Source organism: Eleginops maclovinus, chromosome 22, assembly GCF_036324505.1.
Source record: "Eleginops maclovinus isolate JMC-PN-2008 ecotype Puerto Natales chromosome 22, JC_Emac_rtc_rv5, whole genome shotgun sequence".
NCBI lineage: Eukaryota > Metazoa > Chordata > Actinopteri > Perciformes > Eleginopidae > Eleginops > Eleginops maclovinus.
Window position 1 is genome coordinate 22,848,254 of NC_086370.1, and position 18,163 is coordinate 22,866,416.

The window sequence follows — 18,163 nt, forward strand, 5'->3', positions numbered from 1 at the left end:
GAGGCTATAAAACAGTTTAACAGCTTTGGAGAGGCTTCCAGCAGACTCCCACTGAGAGGCTAAGCCTATTTCCCCACAACAAGATTCATCGTGATAAATGTGATGTCATAAACTGCCTCTGGCCCCCTTTGGACCCAGATATGGTCTATAAAAAACTTCTATCAGATGTTTGAATCGCTAAACGTATTTTTTTGTGTAGTCATAGTTCCAAATATTACACAGAAAGAGCCTCCCCCCTGGGCTGATGAAAAGGAGGATAAGGATTCAGTGTTTGAGAAGGAATCAGCAGAGTGGAGGCGCTGATTCTTCAGATATAATGGACTTTAGTAGATTTCACAATCAGGGTTCACTGATATGGCTCTCTGTCACTTTGCACCCATTGCTTTTACTCAGCAGAACTAATTCAAACCAATTTAAAGAAAGGGTTTAAAGATATCTTTCACAATACAGACAATGTGCTGATGGTTTCTGTCGTGGTCATCATGTCTTATTACAATATCTGTATCGTGACATAAATGTTCTGGTTAAATAACGTAATGCCCATGAGCATCAGCGTCAGATAGACACGTTTGTTTGAAAATTGCAAAAAGTGAATTGCCAGTATTTACTGTAATATGTTCTTCTATAAGCACAGCAAAACATCAAATTAGGTGAAATAAATCTGGATCAAGATGTGCTGCTTTGTCAGCAGGATGACAGAAAGACTACTTCCAAAATATCGTGAAACTTATTGAGGGTAGCAAAATACCAAGGTATAACCATCACTTTCAGTTGTGTAAAACAGCCTTGGAGGAGGTTCGAGCACTCAGCCTTATTTAGCTTTGTTGTCACCGCTGCCAACATTCAGAAAACATTTCAGAAATTGGAAACCTCGTCTAATCTTTTAGGAACAAAGGGATCATTTGGGAGAAATAGTCAGAAATACCCAAAGTCAAAATTTGGAGAAACAAAATCTGAAGTTTGAAAAGAAAATCAAAAGCAAAGGAGACAAAACGTGTGATTTTATAAAAGAAGACGATTAGAGGCACATGAAGAAGGACTTAGAATAATGAGAAAATAGTGGGACATTTTTAAAAGTCGAAATTTAGAAAAAAACGTCAGACTTTTTAGGACAAAAGGTATCATTTTGAAAAAAGACTCACTGTAAGGAATGAATCAGAGGAAATCATGCAAGTTATCTGACTACATAAGAGTTGATAAAGCCTAGTTTCTCTTGCAATTAGAAGCTCCAGTGTCTTTCTTAAGATATCCAGATGCTTTGAGCTTAAGGAGACACAACATTTACCGTGCCCTGAGGGTGATACCGACAAAATATAGGTTTTCATATGTTAGTGTATGTGTTCACTGAAGACTAATGGAGGACGCGACGTTTGCTTCTCTGGGGAGAGTCCGCAGAGCTCAAACAGAAAGGTGACGCACATTTAAGCTGCTTTAAACCGGCCTAATGGGGACAAGACAAGGGACTACACGGGACTCCCTGCCTCATCACTTAAACACACTCTGACTAAGCCACACACACACACACACACAGACACACACTATCCAATTGACATGTATTTTGCTCAGCTAGCTGTTCCTTGAAACACTTGCAAAGATAAACAAATTTGAGATTAAAGGTCAAAGTGATATTGGTCCTGTTGTGTGTGTGTGTGTGTGTGTGTGTGTGTGTGTGTGTGTGTGTGTGTGTGTGTGTGTGTGTGTGTGTGTGTGTGTGTGTGTGTGTGTGTGTGTGTGTGTAGGTGTAATGTAGTCCAGTAAAACTAACTAAAGTGCTTCAGGTTGTTACAGGAACACAATCTAATCAGGCTGCTTTTGGTGAAACGGAAAACAACAATCCGTATCAAAATGACAAACATTCACACGCCACAAAACAACAGTTGAGTCAAATACGCAAATTGGAAGTGAATTAGAGGAGTGCTGTTCATTTGGAAAGGAGGCCAATTAAAGCTGAATCAGTCAGACAATGCATCACAGTGGAAAACAAAGAGCAGTAAAGTGCCTCCCTGTCTCACTGTATCCAGGTTGAGTGAATAGATTATTCATGAACGTTGTAAATTAGAGCTGTAAGAGCACTTAAACAGCAGGAGAACATCTGGTGAGCAGCTGATGCCATAAAACATCCCATAGCTCAGGTACACGCCAGATTTCAACAATCTCCACCTTTGACCTTCACACTGTGAGCAGCTGTTCCTGTTCACACTCACACTGGCCCGATAACAAAGGGTGAACTCACTGACACTGTGTGTGTTATAGTGTTACTCTGCAGGTGGCACAGACTCAATGTGCCGTCCAGCCCTTCAGTGGTCCAGTGAAATACATCGAGACAGCATCGAGATATTCTGGAGGTCTCCTATTTTTTGCTAACAGACCGTTGCTAAGGAGAACAGACTGTTGCCAAGGATAACAGACTGTTGCCAAGGATAAAAGACCATTGCTAAGGAGAACAAGACTGTTGCCAAGGATAACAGACTGTTGCTAAGGATAACAGACTGTTGCTAAGGAGGATCAAGGCACAGTCATATCAATCCGCAGAAAGAAGTCCGGTCAATTTAACTGTTAGTTGTCCCCATCAGAAAACACGGAGGAGTACTTTCTGAAAATGTATTTTTATATTTGTGGAGAGCACGAAGCTTTGGATTCATGATGGCTGAACCCAGAAGAGAAAAGAAAAAAGAGAAGAAGACTTTAAGCTTTTCTCTTCTGAGGATTGAAATTGTGTCTCAAAAATCATTAAAATATTCTGATGTTATGAAGATTTTCTGGCTGAATAAAAATCTGTAATACCATAAACTCTTAGAAGAAGAGGAAGAAGAAGAAGAAGAAGAAGAAGAGGAAGGAGAAGAAGAAGAAGAGGAAGAAGAGGAAGAGAAGAGAAGAAGAAGAGGAAGAGAAGAAGAAGAGAAACCCTTAATATTTATATTTCTGAATCTAAAGCACATAAGGACACACACACACACACACACAGCTTCATCTAACATTATTTCTGAGCCTCCACAACGGTGACTTAGCACTGAACACACACTCAAATATTCATCCACACACACCTGGTGTAACCTGGGGGAGCTCACCGTCCGCCCCCAGGGGGGAAATAGCTCGTTCATAATCAAAACGACAAAACAAATGGCCCTCGACTTGGCACACCATTTTGGAGTGACTCAAGCAAAACAAACAGAGAGACATTAAGAGGGGGGGGGGGGTGTCACAGTGAATCAAAGGTGGAAGTGACTGCAGCAGAGGTGGCTTAGGGATGCACAACTGAACACACACACACACACACACACACACACCTCTGTCTGGAGTCTGCACCAGAGGAATGAATTGTTGGTGTTCGCTGAAAAGACACAGCCAATTCAACATTCACTCAGAGTGCATGCTGGGTATTATATGCAGAATTTAACAATACGACACGAGCATGATAATCAGATTTAATTAGCATTTAGTAGTAGATTTATTATTTCATGATGAATTCATTTAGAATTTATGTTACAATTTGTGTTCATTTTGTTTATTTTTGGGAAATATTTTGTATTATTTCAATAAATGTTAAAGAAAGTGCATTTTTACATATTATACATGACTGAGCTAAGCCTGTCTACTTTGATTTTTGTCATGTCTGTCGTCTGATTCGCTGATTTTCCAACAAAGGAAACAGCCACACTTTTATCCTGTTTTCTGGGAAGAAATGTAAAAAAGTCAGAAACCTGTGTTTACTGATGTCTCAGAGGGTTGTGATACACTGATTGGAGCTGACAGCAGACATGTGGAGGGTGTGTGTGAGAGTGAGGTCATGTGTGTGTCAGCAGCTGAGTTTAAATGTAGGATCACGGAGAGGTCAGGTCGAGGTAAGGCAATGAGGGGTGAGAGTCAAAGTGTAAGTCAAGGGTCGGAAATGAGCATAATCAATAGCAGGATTAGTTCCGTGTGTGAGAGTCTGTCTTATTCTGGTTTAATGGTAATGTTCATCGGCCACTTAAGATGTTTCTGTTGAACGAGGTCTCTTTTTCAGTTCTGTAAAGCACCAGCAGTGTTGAAATGAAAGTGGCTGAATAAATAAACTTGCGTCGCCTAAAGAAACTAAACATGTACTAAAGTGGACTCTATCTGAATCTAAATAAACACACCACACACACACACACACACACACACACACACCTTGGCCTCCCTAGATTTATGGATGCAGCAGTTTTTTTTTCAGTCTGTCTCGGTGGTGTGTTGTTGGTCTGCCAAGGCATTTAAGATATTGTAGTGCTGCAGCGGTTAAATCTGGCACAGTCAGGGAAAACACACACACACACACACACACACACATACACACACACACACACACACACACACACTCCATATACCTGAGAACCAAAACAAGTATTAGAAACTTTTCCCTAAAGGCCTATTTAAGCAAATTTCCCCCGAACTTCAAATAAACCAGTACATGTAAAGCTCTTTATATCTTTCCATAAGATTTGCTCAACAATAATCACAAATGTGGCTCTAAATTTAACACAGCTGGTTAATAGCATACAGAAGCATCTATCGGTGTGTGTTGCATGTTGTCAGTGAGTTCAGTGATCAGGGATTAGGGGAAGGCAACACATTTAATATGATGGTTTACTCACAGTTGACACTGGTCTCCCTTGATGCCCTTGGTGGTGCAGAAGCACTTCCCTGTGTTGACCTGGCAGACGTTGGCATGGCTGTTACACTTACACGCTGCAAGAGAACACAATGGAGAGAGACAGAGGTGTTAGGATGTTATCTCTGTGAAGGAGGAGGGAAGGAAACACTATGAGAGAGAACCAACTCAGTTCAAGAGGCCTTATTCTGCTTTTCGTGGTTTTCCCTCTCCTGTAGTGTGTTCTATACGTTTTAGTGCATGTAAATGGTCTGCAGAGGCTAAAATCCCAAAGTTTTAGAACATAGTGACATCATTAGGGACTCTTGGCTAGCGCTTGAACACATTGTGCGTGATAAGCTAAGGGGGCGGGACATCGCTGTGCGGTTGACCGTTCGGCCAGCTAACCAATTAGAGCAGACTGGGCTCTGGTTTCAGACAGAGGGTGAAAAGAGGAGCTGCAGCACAGGCAGTCTGAGAAACATAAAGAGCTTTCTGAACACTAAAGCATGGAGACATGTCCCAGCAGAGACACTACATACTGATATGAAACTTAAAGTGGAGCAGCAGGAATGGTAGCAGAGTTTAAGCCCTTTCTTTTGTATCAGGATGGCTGCCATGACACAGCAATCAAAGACACCTCGGAAAGTACTGCCACGTTTTACAATACGATACTGGTTGAAGGAATAAGCCATTCATCAACATAAGATCTCAAATGTAATCATGTTGGATGATAGATAAATCCCCCTCTATTTAAAACACTCCTGGAACATTTGAACTGCACGAGGAACATCCTGCACGATGTGTTTTCAGACTACGGTATTTTCCTTGGCGAGTCTAATTATTTTAATCGGTCTGTTATGCAGCGGCAGAGCCTGATGCCTATAATCTAAACACTGAATCACTTCAGCACGGGGTGACTCACGGCCGAGACAAACAGGAACGTTCTCCGCTCTTCCCTGCGTCCCTCTCCAGCTGAAATGACTTTGTGTTTTGTTCTTATTCTGTCCAATTGGCACGGAGACAGGCCCTGTAATAAAGCAGTGGGTCAAATTAAAGCCAAGGCGCTGACGAGTAATGAGAGGAAAACAACCTCTTCTATCCTCTCTGTGAGGAGCTGATCGCAGGACAAAAACAAGCAGCGGTGAGAGGTAGAAAAGTACATTTACTTTAGTACTGAGTGGAGGTACTTGTACTCAGGGATGGAAGGGTCAGTCTAATCCAAAAAGAGGAGAAAAACAAGGTTTGTTCCACAGACGTTCAATTGACTTTCTGTGGATTGATATAAATCCCTTTAGCAACGGTCTGTTCTTCTTGGCAACAACCTGAAATGTCTAAATTGGCCAATCAGAATCCAGTAAATCAATTAAGCTGTGTATTAAAACTGTATAACTTAAGAGGATAAATTAGAAATTGAACCAAGACGCTTGAACAGGCAGATATAACCCTTAAGGATGTCAGATTATTCCACATCGTGCGGTAAAACAGTTTGAGGGAGAACTGTTTTAACTGTTCCCCTCTTTAGATACATGAAGCCACTATAATCCAACATATCATCAACATCAACATCAACTATCTTAAGTCTGTTGCTACTGCAGGTTTTGGACTTATCCTTCACAATATTTCAACCCAACCTCATTCTTTATTTCTGATCCTGACATTTTGATATATTCCAGTTTTTTTGGGTCATTTCTTGTTTCTTAAGGGGTTAAGGAATGGGGTGGAAGGTGGGGGGTTTGGTTGTATTTCTTTGTTTATGGTAAAATTGTACATATACACAACGGTATACTCAAATATGATGTCCGTTGAAATTGTCATAACCTGTAGAAGGCTTCAGCCAAATATTGTACGTCATTACTGTCGAGCCAATAAAGCTATTTGAATTGAAATATGAACGATTGAAGTGTGTAAGGAGCAGGGGATTCATAAAGGAGCATGAATGAAAGAACAGAGCACAAAAGGTAGAAGACTTGCTGACACACAGGAATAAGAAACCTGATCTCTTAGCAGAAAAGGATGATTTGATATAAATCGTATTTCCCACGACTTGTGCGAGCCCCCTGAATAGAGAGCAATTTCTCACCCCAGTGCCTCTGCATGTACACACACAATACTGATGTCAGGGTGTGTTTAATGCGTGTGTGCAGGTGGGAACAGGGCAGGCTGTGTGTGTGTGATTTAATTCATCTGTGTGTCGGTTTGAGACGGACAGCAAATGGTACAGATGTGATAATAAGTCTGGGGGCAGATATAAAATACGGGGTGGGATTTTCTGTTTCCCTCTGTGTTGATATTCCAACCAATTCTCCACCTTCTTTTGCTCTGACAGCAAGCGATGAATAAAATCAGTGACTGAATAAGAGCCAGCTGTTTTAACCCTGACCATGAAATATACGATATATATTTTGTATTTTAAGAATCTCTCAATCAGAACTTTCACTATTGAAATGAAGAAAATGGTGTGAGTGGGAGCGGTGTTGACCAAAACATCTCAATAGTTCATGCAACTTTACACACTTAGGTAAACAAAGGAGGTGTAGTGAAAGCTGATAGAGTAACCCACATCATCTACCTCAGTGTTTTGACCTGTTAAGACAAGGATTTTAGCCTCTGCAGACCATTTACGAGCACCAAAACCTATAGAACACACTGCAGGAAAGGGAAAACCCCAAAATGCGTAATAAAGCCTCTTTAATGCACCTGTAAAAAAATGTGGAGGATTGTGAATAGGCGTTGTTGGCCCTTAAAGACGACGCCTTTCAGCAAAGATAGGACTTTATTTATCCCGAGGGAAATTGTTGTGCCAGCGTTACAAAGACACAACAAACACAGCAGCATGATAATACAACAGTGAGCAAAAAAAAAAGAGCAGATTAAACAACTCCAAGAAACAAAGACGGTCAAATAATGAATCTGAAAAACTGTACAGCGACGAGTTGTATTGAGTGAGTGGCAGATACGTAACTGCACGTTATAACGGTTAACATGACTTTCAGGTGGCAGAAAATGTCGTTTTTTAGACACTCAAACTATGAGGAACGGCTGCTTTTCTCTGTGAAGTTCATATCTTTGGGTTTCAGAAAAAACAACACAATTAATGTATTCATCTGCAGCTTTTTAGGAACAATGAGGAGACATTTGTGGTAATTTTCTGATGTTTTATGCAAAAGATAACCAATCAATCAGAAATCATCATTAGTTTAGTCCTAGTAATCTATTAAGTTAAGTTATATTTCATACTGCTCTTAAATCAAGCACTTTTTAATATACGCTTCTCCACTGAACCCCACATATACTCCAGATTATGATCAATCACATGCTCATCTCTGTGAATATTTTTCCATCATCTTCATCATCAATGTCACCTTCCACCTTCTGCTGACTGCGCTTTTTCCTTTTGTCCGGGTACACAGACGGGGCATTTTGATTCGATAAGAGAGGACGGGGCTTTAAACTGTGTTTAATGAAGGGATCGGCAGGGGGTTGGATCGAGGGCAAAGGGGGCAAACATGAAAGAAGTGAAGAAGGTCTGTAAAATATGTGGGAACACACTCTTATATATTCGCATATAAAGAGCAAAATGATTTCCATGCCCCGGACACTTCAAAGAGTTTCTTTACCTCAGCAGGATCTCATCGACCTTTAGATATAAGATATGAAGTCATGTGACCGTGCTGTAGTTCCTTTATAGCCCAACATTAGCCGCCTTTAGCTTAGCGGTGGAGACGTGAAGTCATGTGACCGTGCTGTAGTTCCTTTATAGCCCAACATTAGCCTCCTTTAGCTTAGCGGTGGAGACGTGAAGTCATGTGACCGTGCTGTAGTTCCTCTATAGCCCAACATTAGCTGCCTTTAGCTTAGCGGTGGTGACGTGAAGTCATGTGACCGTGCTGTAGTTCCTCTATAGTCCCAACATTAGCCGTCTTTAGCTTAGCGCTGGAGACGTGAAGTCATGTGACCGTGCTGTAGTTCCTTTATAGCCCAACATTAGCCTCCTTTAGCTTAGCGGTGGTGATGTGAAGTCATGTGACCGTGCTGTAGTTCCTCTATAGCCCAACATTAGCCTCCTTTAGCTTAGCGGTGGTGATGTGAAGTCATGTGACCGTGCTGTAGTTCCTTTATAGCCCAACATTAGCCACCTTTAGCTTAGCGGTGGTGACGTGAAGTCAGGTGACCGTGCTGTAGTTCCTTTATAGCCCAACATTATCCGCCTTTAGCTTAGTGGTGGAGACATGAAGTCATGTGACCGTGCTGTAGTTCCTTTATAGCCCAACATTAGCCGCCTTTAGCTTAGCGGTGGAGACGTGAAGTCATGTGACCGTGCTGTAGTTCCTTTATAGCCCAACATTAACCGCCTTTAGCTTAGCGGTGGTGACGAAAAGATAGCCTTTAAGGGGGATGGATACATAGCGAATGATTTAAAAGCAACTTAACTTTGTCCACCATGTGACCCTATTTTTAAGAATCTGCACCAACGTTTTTGAGGTAAAATTCACTTTCACCCTCAAAAGGTTGTTCTGTGTACTGGGCATTGCTGTTGTAGTTTGTATCGCAAGTTGTCAAAAAACGATGGCTTTTGATGCATTGTTTTACACTAATTCTTGTTGGAAATTATAGCAAAAGAGTCGGTTATATTAATTGTTTGCTGTTGAGCTGTAAGCCATGAATAAAAACCACACAGTCTGAAAGAAAGCAGCTTACTCTCAACCAGACATGAGTCACAGCAGAGCAAACAGGATTCTGAAGAAGCTTAAAATCTGATTTACTGAACCATTTGTTTGCTGTTGTTACATCTGTGTGTGTGTGTGTGTGTGTGTGTGTGTGTGTGTGTGTGTGTGTGTGTGTGTGTGTGTTTATTTGCCCGTACGTTGACCAGCAGACGCCAGAAATAGAGCTGCCAGAGGAAATGTGACTGGGAAACGCTACGAATGCTGGGTAATTCCACCACAGGTAAAAAAAAAACTCACAGGTAAAAGCACACACACACACACACACACACACACTTCAGACTGTAGAGTGGATTTGGCAGCTTCTGCACCGAGCGGACTGCAAGAGGCGACTCTGCAGGCAAGCATCCCTCGCCTGATCCATCACACACACACACAGCTGTCCTGCTCTTTGGGTGATGCTGCTGGGTTGCCAGTTGCTCACAGAGACAGCACTCGATATCTCTGTAGCGTCCTGCTCTGAACACAAATTTACAAAGACGCCCTGCTGAGGCACCCTGCTGAGAGACTGTACAGCAAAATTCAGATTTAGGGACAACAAGAGAGAGAGAGGGAGGAGGATGGGGAGGAGGAGAGGGGAGGAACAACATCCCAACAAAACAGCAGCATTTGTCAGCTTTTTGAATTATCTATTTTCAAGTTTTCTTGACAAGCAACATCTTGTGAAAGTAAAGGAGATTATTAGATTAACCCTCCCACGGTGCTTCCATTTGGTGCGTCTCTACTTTAAAGAGTCCTCTCCTACTGATGTTCAGGTGTATATCAGTATGTAGTGTCTCTACTTTAAAGAGTCCTCTCCTGCTGATGTTCAGGTGTATATCAGTATGTAGAGTCTCTACTTTAAAGAGTCCTCTCCTGCTGATGTTCAGGTGTATATCAGTATGTAGTGTCTCTACTTTAAAGAGTCCTCTCCTGCTGATGTTCAGGTGTATATCAGTATGTAGAGTCTCTACTTTAAAGAGTCCTCTCCTGCTGATGTTCAGGTGTATATCAGTATGTAGAGTCTCTACTTTAAAGAGTCCTCTCCTGCTGATGTTCAGGTGTATATCAGTATGTAGTGTCTCTACTTTAAAGAGTCCTCTCCTGCTGATGTTCAGGTGTATATCAGTATGTAGCGTCTCTACTTTAAAGAGTCCTCTCCTGCTGATGTTCAGGTGTATATCAGTATGTAGCGTCTCTACTTTAAAGAGTCCTCTCCTGCTGATGTTCAGGTGTATATCAGTATGTAGTGTCTCTACTTTAAAGAGTCCTCTCCTGCTGATGTTCAGGTGTATATCAGTATGTAGTGTCTCTACTTTAAAGAGTCCTCTCCTGCTGATGTTCAGGTGTATATCAGTATGTAGAGTCTCTACTTTAAAGAGTCCTCTCCTGCTGATGTTCAGGTGTATATCAGTATGTAGCGTCTCTACTTTAAAGAGTCCTCTCCTGCTGATGTTCAGGTGTATATCAGTATGTAGTGTCTCTACTTTAAAGAGTCCTCTCCTGCTGATGTTCAGGTGTATATCAGTATGTAGCGTCTCTACTTTAAAGAGTCCTCTCCTGCTGATGTTCAGGTGTATATCAGTATGTAGAGTCTCTACTTTAAAGAGTCCTCTCCTGCTGATGTTAGGTGTATATCAGTATGTAGTGTCTCTACTTTAAAGAGTGAAAAATGTCAATAAAAGCATCCTCAAAGTCCTTTTCTTTATATCGTTCTTTAAATTAATATGTGTTGGTTATAAACTGACAAACAACACCTTTAAAGACATCCCCTTGGAGTAAAAAGGACGAACATTTCTCTCAGTATTCTCTGGCATTTTAAAGACCCTTAATATTAATTACAAACAGATGAATCCATATTGGAGGCAATCATTAGTCACAGCCCTCGTTTCTTGACAGGAAAACATTTTAATTGTTTAAACAAACGACCAAAGCTGCAATTTCTAGTAAAGACTGTCTCGAGGTGAGGGGACATTAAAATTATTGACGGCTGTTCATCAAGGTCTGCAGTAAAGTCCATGTTTTATCGTCAACAACAAGCGCTGCGTGAATGTATGAAGGATCTGCCGGTTTCTCTTCAGATCGAAGTATTTTCAGGTATATTACGACACAAATGATCGACCAAATGTCTGTTTTTTATCAAACTGGGAAAGGTTATTGCACTAATTAAAGTCTTTACTACAATTTACCAATATGTGTACAGAGTAGGTTGACAAAAGGAGAAGAAGTGAGAAAAAGAAGAGGAGAGAAGGCAAGATGTGAGGACATGAAATGATATATTTGAAAAGGGTAGGAAAGGAAAGGAAACAAGAGGTTAGGACACGAGAAAAAAGCTAAATGAAGATAAGAAGAGGAGAGAAGAGGAAATAAAATTAGGGGTAGTAAAAGAAAGAGAAAGATGTGAAGATATGAAAGGAAAGGAAACAAGAGGAGAGGACACAAGAAAAAAGGTAGAAGGAATAAAATACAGTAAAAAAGATAAGAGGTAAGACAAAGGAAAAGCAAGTGGGAATCTAAGGAAGCAGGACAAAGGATACGACAGGAGAGGAAGCATAAGGGAGACCGAAAATGACAGGAAACACATCCAGTGATAACTTTCTAAATCCTTAAATCAGGTTTTAATCTTTCCTTTTCCAACAATTACAGACCAACGAACACTCAAACATCCTGAAACAAGCTCTGAGCTGAGCTGTTGACTCATGTTATGTCTCCGTGTGTCACATGATCAGCCTGATTAAGAGTCCTTATTGACGACAGCAGAGAGAGAGCATGTGAGGATCTGCAAGGGGAGAATCAGAGCGGCGTGGAGACAGAGAGCTGCTGATGTGAATCATGCAGAATTTATGGAAGCTATAAAAGTATTCAGTGAGAGGTGCTGGGTATAAGCAAGGAGTAACACAAGCCTGGCAGACAAAGCAGAGGGAAGCATGCAGTCTTTTGTACTTCCTAAAGGAGTGAAATTACCCGGAAGTATCCCTAGATGATAGGAAAGGAGCTCCAATGCTTACAACCTTCATCTTAGGAAACCATGGACCATTCGTTAGGTAAGAAAAACTTGTCTTTTGGGAAACTCAGTTCAACCAAAAGGCAAAATATGGAGCATTTCAGAAACAACTTTAGCAGACAAACATGGTGGAACAGATTTCTGATCATCCTTCCCGCCGTTCTGCTGTGGATGAGGTATTGATTTTATGGTTAGTGTAGGATTCAAACCATCAATTGTCAGATAACCAGCTCAACATGATTCAATGTTCTCTATTAAGCTGTTTTCTTCAGGCATTTTCAACCTATCATTGACTTTCCGATGGTGACAATGAGAACAAAATATCAGTTGGTCTTGATGTTACTGAGAGGAGAATAAGACTAGAAACATCTCTAATGAAATCTGAAAAACTTGACAAAAGCCAGAGGGATTTTTCCATTGATTAGTACAGGCAAATTCCTAAAGGCGGCTCATGTTGGGCTATAAGGAACTACAGCACGGTCACATGACTTCACGTCACCACCGCTAAGCTAAAGGAGGCTAATGTTGGGCTATAAAGGAACTACAGCACGGTCACATGACTTCACGTCACCACCGCTAAGCTAAAGGAGGCTAATGTTGGGCTATAAAGGAACTACAGCACGGTCACATGACTTCAGGTCACCACCGCTAAGCTAAAGGAGGCTAATGTTGGGCTATAAAGCAACTACAGCACGGTCACATGACTTCAGGTCACCACCGCTAAGCTAAAGGAGGCTAACGTTGGGTGTGATGATGTTTAGTCGTCTCATTCAGACACTTCACCAGTGGGGTTTTACTGATGTATTTTATATCTTGAGCTTGTGTTAACCTTGTTATCAGTTCTTCCCATCGGCCTCCAGAGAGCACATCCTCCTCTGTGGGAATAAAAGAGTCCAAACAGACGTCCGACATGTCGTCAGCTGCAGCTCTAAAGGTTAGCGCTTGATTTCATACGGGACAAGGTGAACGGCGCATTCAGAGAAAAGGGACGCTAATGCCCTGCACACACACACACACAAACACCGACTCACCAAGACACACACTTCATCCAGATTTGACAAGGTTAGTTAATCATCTGTCACATTACCGGACAGACTCTCCTCTCCTCTGTCCGTCCTCCATCTCCTCCTCCCTTCGTCTCTCCATCTCCACCTCCATTTCTTCGTCTCTCTTTCCAAGGGTAACTGCCTCTCCTCCCTGATATTGACCTTGTTTATATCACCACATGCTTTCGTCTGTTTGTCTTTCTCTGTCTGCATGTCTCAGTTGCAGAATCAGACAATGCAGATATGAAATGTGCTTTATAAATAAACTCACCCTACCCCCTGTTATATCTATCTCCCCCTTTCCCTCCCCACATGTCTCTCTATCACTCTAATCGACTCCATTGCCTCCCAGCCATTTAGCCCAAGGTAAATCTGGTGGTTCTTTTTATAAAGAGAGATGGAGATTTATGGATGGATGGTAATGGGGGAATTTAAGATAAAGACTTATTATGAATTATAAGACAGCGAAGTTTAGAGGAATAAAAGAGGTAGAGGCGATGGGAAGAGGATGAGTGATGCTAATAAAGAAAATTCAGGGAGACGAAGAGCATTAATATAGGACTGTCTACAAATCCAGTTTAACCAGGAGAGGACACAAGAGAGGACACAAGAGGAGAGGATACAAGAGGAGAGGACCCAAGAGAGGACACAAGAGAGGACACAAGAGAGGACACAAGAGAGGACACAAGAGGAGAGGATACAAGAGGAGAGGACCCCAGAGAGGACACAAGAGAGGACACAAGAGGAGAGGACACAAGAGGAGAGGATACAAGAGGAGAGGACCCAAGAGAGGACACAAGAGGAGAGGACACAAGAGGATAGGACACAACAGGATAGGACACAACAGGAGAGGACACAAGAGAGGACACAAGAGAGGACACAAGAGAGGACACAAGAGGAGAGGATACAAGAGGAGAGGACCCAAGAGAGGACACAAGAGGAGAGGATACAAGAGGAGAGGACACAAGAGAGGATACAAGAGGAGAGGACACAAGAGGAGAGGACACAAGAGGAGAGGACACAAGACAAAAAGCTAAAGGAAAAGGAGAAAAGGAAGTAAAAAGGGGAAAGGACACAAAATGACAGTTAAAAGGATGAGGTAAGAAAGGAAAGGAGAGGAAAAAGGGAACAAGGGTGCAGAGAAGCTGGACAAAACTAGTAGAAATGTAAAGATAAAGATGAGAGGATCGAAAGGAAATTAGACCATCATGGAAATGGGTAGAAAAGGGAACAAGACGAAAGAACACAAGGAAACAAATGTGGAGAGTAAGAGGAGAGGAGGCAAGATGTGAGGAAAGGAAATTATGGGGAAAACGGTAGGAAAGGAAACAATAGGTGAGGACATAAGAAGTAAACAAAAGAATGATAAAATAAGGAGAGAAAAGGAAATAAAAACGGGACGAAGCAAATAAACAGAGTAAAAACGATAGGAGGTAAGACAAGGTAAGGCAAGGAAAAAGAGAACAAGTGTAGAGTAGATTTACAAAAGGATAAGAAATGGAAAGCTATAGAAGAGGAGAAGTGAGGATACAAAAGGAAATGATAGGAGAGAGGTTATGAAAGGAAAGGAAACAAGAGAGAGCACAAAAAGAAAAAGGATGATAAGAAAGGAGGAAGCAGAACGAGAGTTAAACAATTTGAGAGGTTAGGAAAGGAAACAAGTGTGCATCAGGAGAATAAATGAAAGGATTAAGAAGAGGAGAGGAGGCAAGATGTGAGGAAAGGAAAGTAGACCGTGATGGAAAAGAAAGAAAACTAGAGTAGAGGACACAAGAAAACACAAAAGGATGAGGAGAAAGGGGAATAAAAGAAGGACCTGAATGAGAGTCAAAGAGCTAAGGTAAGGAAAAGGAAAATAGGGGACGGTAACAAAGAAGAGGGAGTCCAAGAAAGGTAAGGAAAAGGAAAAGGGAGGAATAGTAGATACTGAGGACGGAGCATACTGTATGGAACAGCAGGAGATGTTAAACACAACGAATAAAAAAACACAGAGACAAAGAGACGGGGAAAATAAATATAGCAGAGAAAGAGGGAGAGAGAGCGAGAGTATCAGAGGCCGTCCTGCTGGAGCATCGATCAGCCGCCAGGGACGCAGACAGCAGTCAACTCAGGAAATAAGAAAATGATTAAGAGCGATTTAATGTCACGCAGCCGCCGCCGCGGCCACCAAAACGCACATCTGTCACATCTGACTGATGCACCTCCCTCTCACTTCCCTCTGCTCACCCACATTCATACACCTCCCCCCCTCCCCTGAGCCTTCACATCACATCTTCTGTTGCTTTTTATTATCTAACTCACACAATCTGCTGGTTACAACTCAGCCAGGGGGGGGGGGGGGGGCTAACGCTGATCATTTCCACATGAGGCTGCTGACGGGCGAAAAATATGAACATACATCTCATTCCTGGAGTCGAATCTTTCAGATAATGAGAGATGGAAGCAGAGATCATGATCACGTACATACACCTGTAGTTCCCCTTTTGTTTGTGGGGAAGGGGAGCCACACTCACAGCTTTTAAACACTGCCCCCATCAGGCTGTTTGTGTGTTACACTGCCCTCCGTTCATGCACGCTTTTATTGCATCATGATTAAAAGACAGAAGCGGGAAATAAAGGCATCCCGGGGTGGATTTTGAAAGGCTATTCCAAGAAGTTTTAAACATGTATTGGGGTCTTTCTTTGCCGATGCAAAACATTAAACATAACTATTTATTCAGACCGGACCGATGAGGTTTGCAGGTTTTCGGTGTAAGTGTCTCCATGCTCTAATGTTCAGAAAGCTCTTTATTGTTCTCATACTGCCTGTGCTGTAGCACCTCTTCTCACCCTCTGTCTGAAACCAGAGCCCAGTCTGCTCTGATTGGTTAGCTGGCCGACTCCGTTGTGATTGGTCAACCGCTTAGAGATGTCCCGCCCCTTAACTTATCACTTGCAATACTGTCCAATAGGAGCGATGTCACTATGTCCCGGAGGTTAACAAAGGAGTCCAATGGAGGCGTTTCAGACGGGCTGCTTTAAGGAATTTAATTACAGACCCATTTTGAGGCTCGTTAAAATTAAAACTGTTAAACTTTTGCACTCACCGTTGCACTTCCCTCCGTTGGTGGGGTCTCCATAGTAACCGGGCATGCAGCTCTGGCAGTGCACGCCGGCCGTCAGGTTCCCACAGCGCTCACACACACTGCCGTTCACACACCTGCTGTGGCCGTTACACTGACATGCTGCGAGGGAAATCACACAACACACACAGGAGGCACTCAGCTGATTGTTCGGTTCAATAAGGGCAATAAATCACAGCTGCTTCAGGATTACTGAAGGTCCAGAGATTTGATGTTTCATCTTCCATGTTCACTCACCAGGACATTGAATGAAGGCCCAGTTGTACCCTCTGTCAGAGGAACACAGGCTCTGGTCCAGCACCATGTCCCGGTCTCTCAGCCTCTCCCGGTCTCGGGGCCCGGCCCTCGGGAGAGCCGGCTTCAGAGGGCCCCGGTATGACCCCTCCATACAAACCCCCTTCCCCGTGTTACTGGGGTCTCCACACCAGCCACACTCCGTCCTCTCCAAACAGTCTGCACACGTCCGAACACTGGAGCAGTTCTGGGCTGCAGAGGGGAAATAATACAAGTATAAGAAATACAAATCACTGAGGAGCCAAATCGAAAAGCTTGGAAGTCAATCACCACTGGTACCAATTTAAAAAATATATATATTAATAAAGAAATGAATAGAAATTAAATGAATGAAAGAAATGAAATTAAAATAATAATAAAAAAACTAATAAATAAATTTAAAAAACAACAACAAAAAATCAATAATACAAAATTAATCAATTAATTAATCAATTAATTAAAATTAAATGAATGAAAAGAATAAAATAACAATAAACAAATAAATAAAAAACAACATAAATAAATCAAAATAAAATAAGAGTAATAACTAAAAATAAATTAAATAGAGAAACCTCTCAATTATCCAGGAATATTTAAAATATTTCTATATTATTGAGATATAATAAAAGCAAGAAGACCTGAGAGTTTTGGAGGAAGCAAATCCAATAAATACCCAGGCCCAAAACCATTTGGAGCTTCAAAAACCATTAAAAGTAAGATCTTCAAATCTACAGAGGATTCTTTGATCTTATGAGACAAAAGTGTTTGCCACCCACTTCCTAAAGTGGTTTATCCGACCGAGAAAGGTTCAATATTCTCCAGAAGTGACATTTTTCTATTATAATGTGTCTTTGATTCAACATCCAGTCTTTATCTGCTTTTTTGAAATGTTTCCCTCCTATTGAAAGTAAATGGTCTTTACATTCTGACCACAGTCCGTCCTTCACGCTGTACTTCTGTTAATCCAAACCGCTTCAGGCTGAGCACAAACAACACACCCCCTCCTCTAATAAACTTAACGTCTTCTGTCGTCACCTTTTCTCTGACCCCCAACATTTATAAGAGAAATTGCCTTTTGTTTCCCGCCTCTCCGTCCCACATGTGAAAGGGAATGCATTTGTATTCATAAAGTGGATGTGACATTCAAAACCACTTCACTGGTGCAAATTAAAAAATGACACTTTTTCTTTTTAGGGTCTGGCATTCAATAGTTGTAAAAAGAAAACATAATCTCCATACTGAAGCCCTTTCTGTTGTTTGCCGAATAAGTGACAGGAATAAGAAATAGATCGCGGCCTTTCAAAGTTCCCGTTTTGCTTTTCAACTCTTCTTCATGTCAAAGTTAAGGGCGGGAACACACACTCTGTCGGGGAATAAATAAAGCAAGCTAACACTCTGTAGGT

At 41.8% G+C, this 18,163-nt stretch overlaps 1 protein-coding gene across 1 annotated transcript in view; it reads right to left on the bottom strand.

Moving 5' to 3' along the window:
• The window catches only part of atrnl1a (attractin-like 1a), a 192,984-nt gene that overhangs the window by 113,468 nt on the left and 61,353 nt on the right, over positions 1-18,163 (bottom strand). The window contains 3 exon segments of the mRNA XM_063874219.1: positions 4,614-4,707; positions 16,452-16,589; positions 16,725-16,973. Of these exon segments, the coding sequence (XP_063730289.1) occupies positions 4,614-4,707; positions 16,452-16,589; positions 16,725-16,973 (481 nt within the window).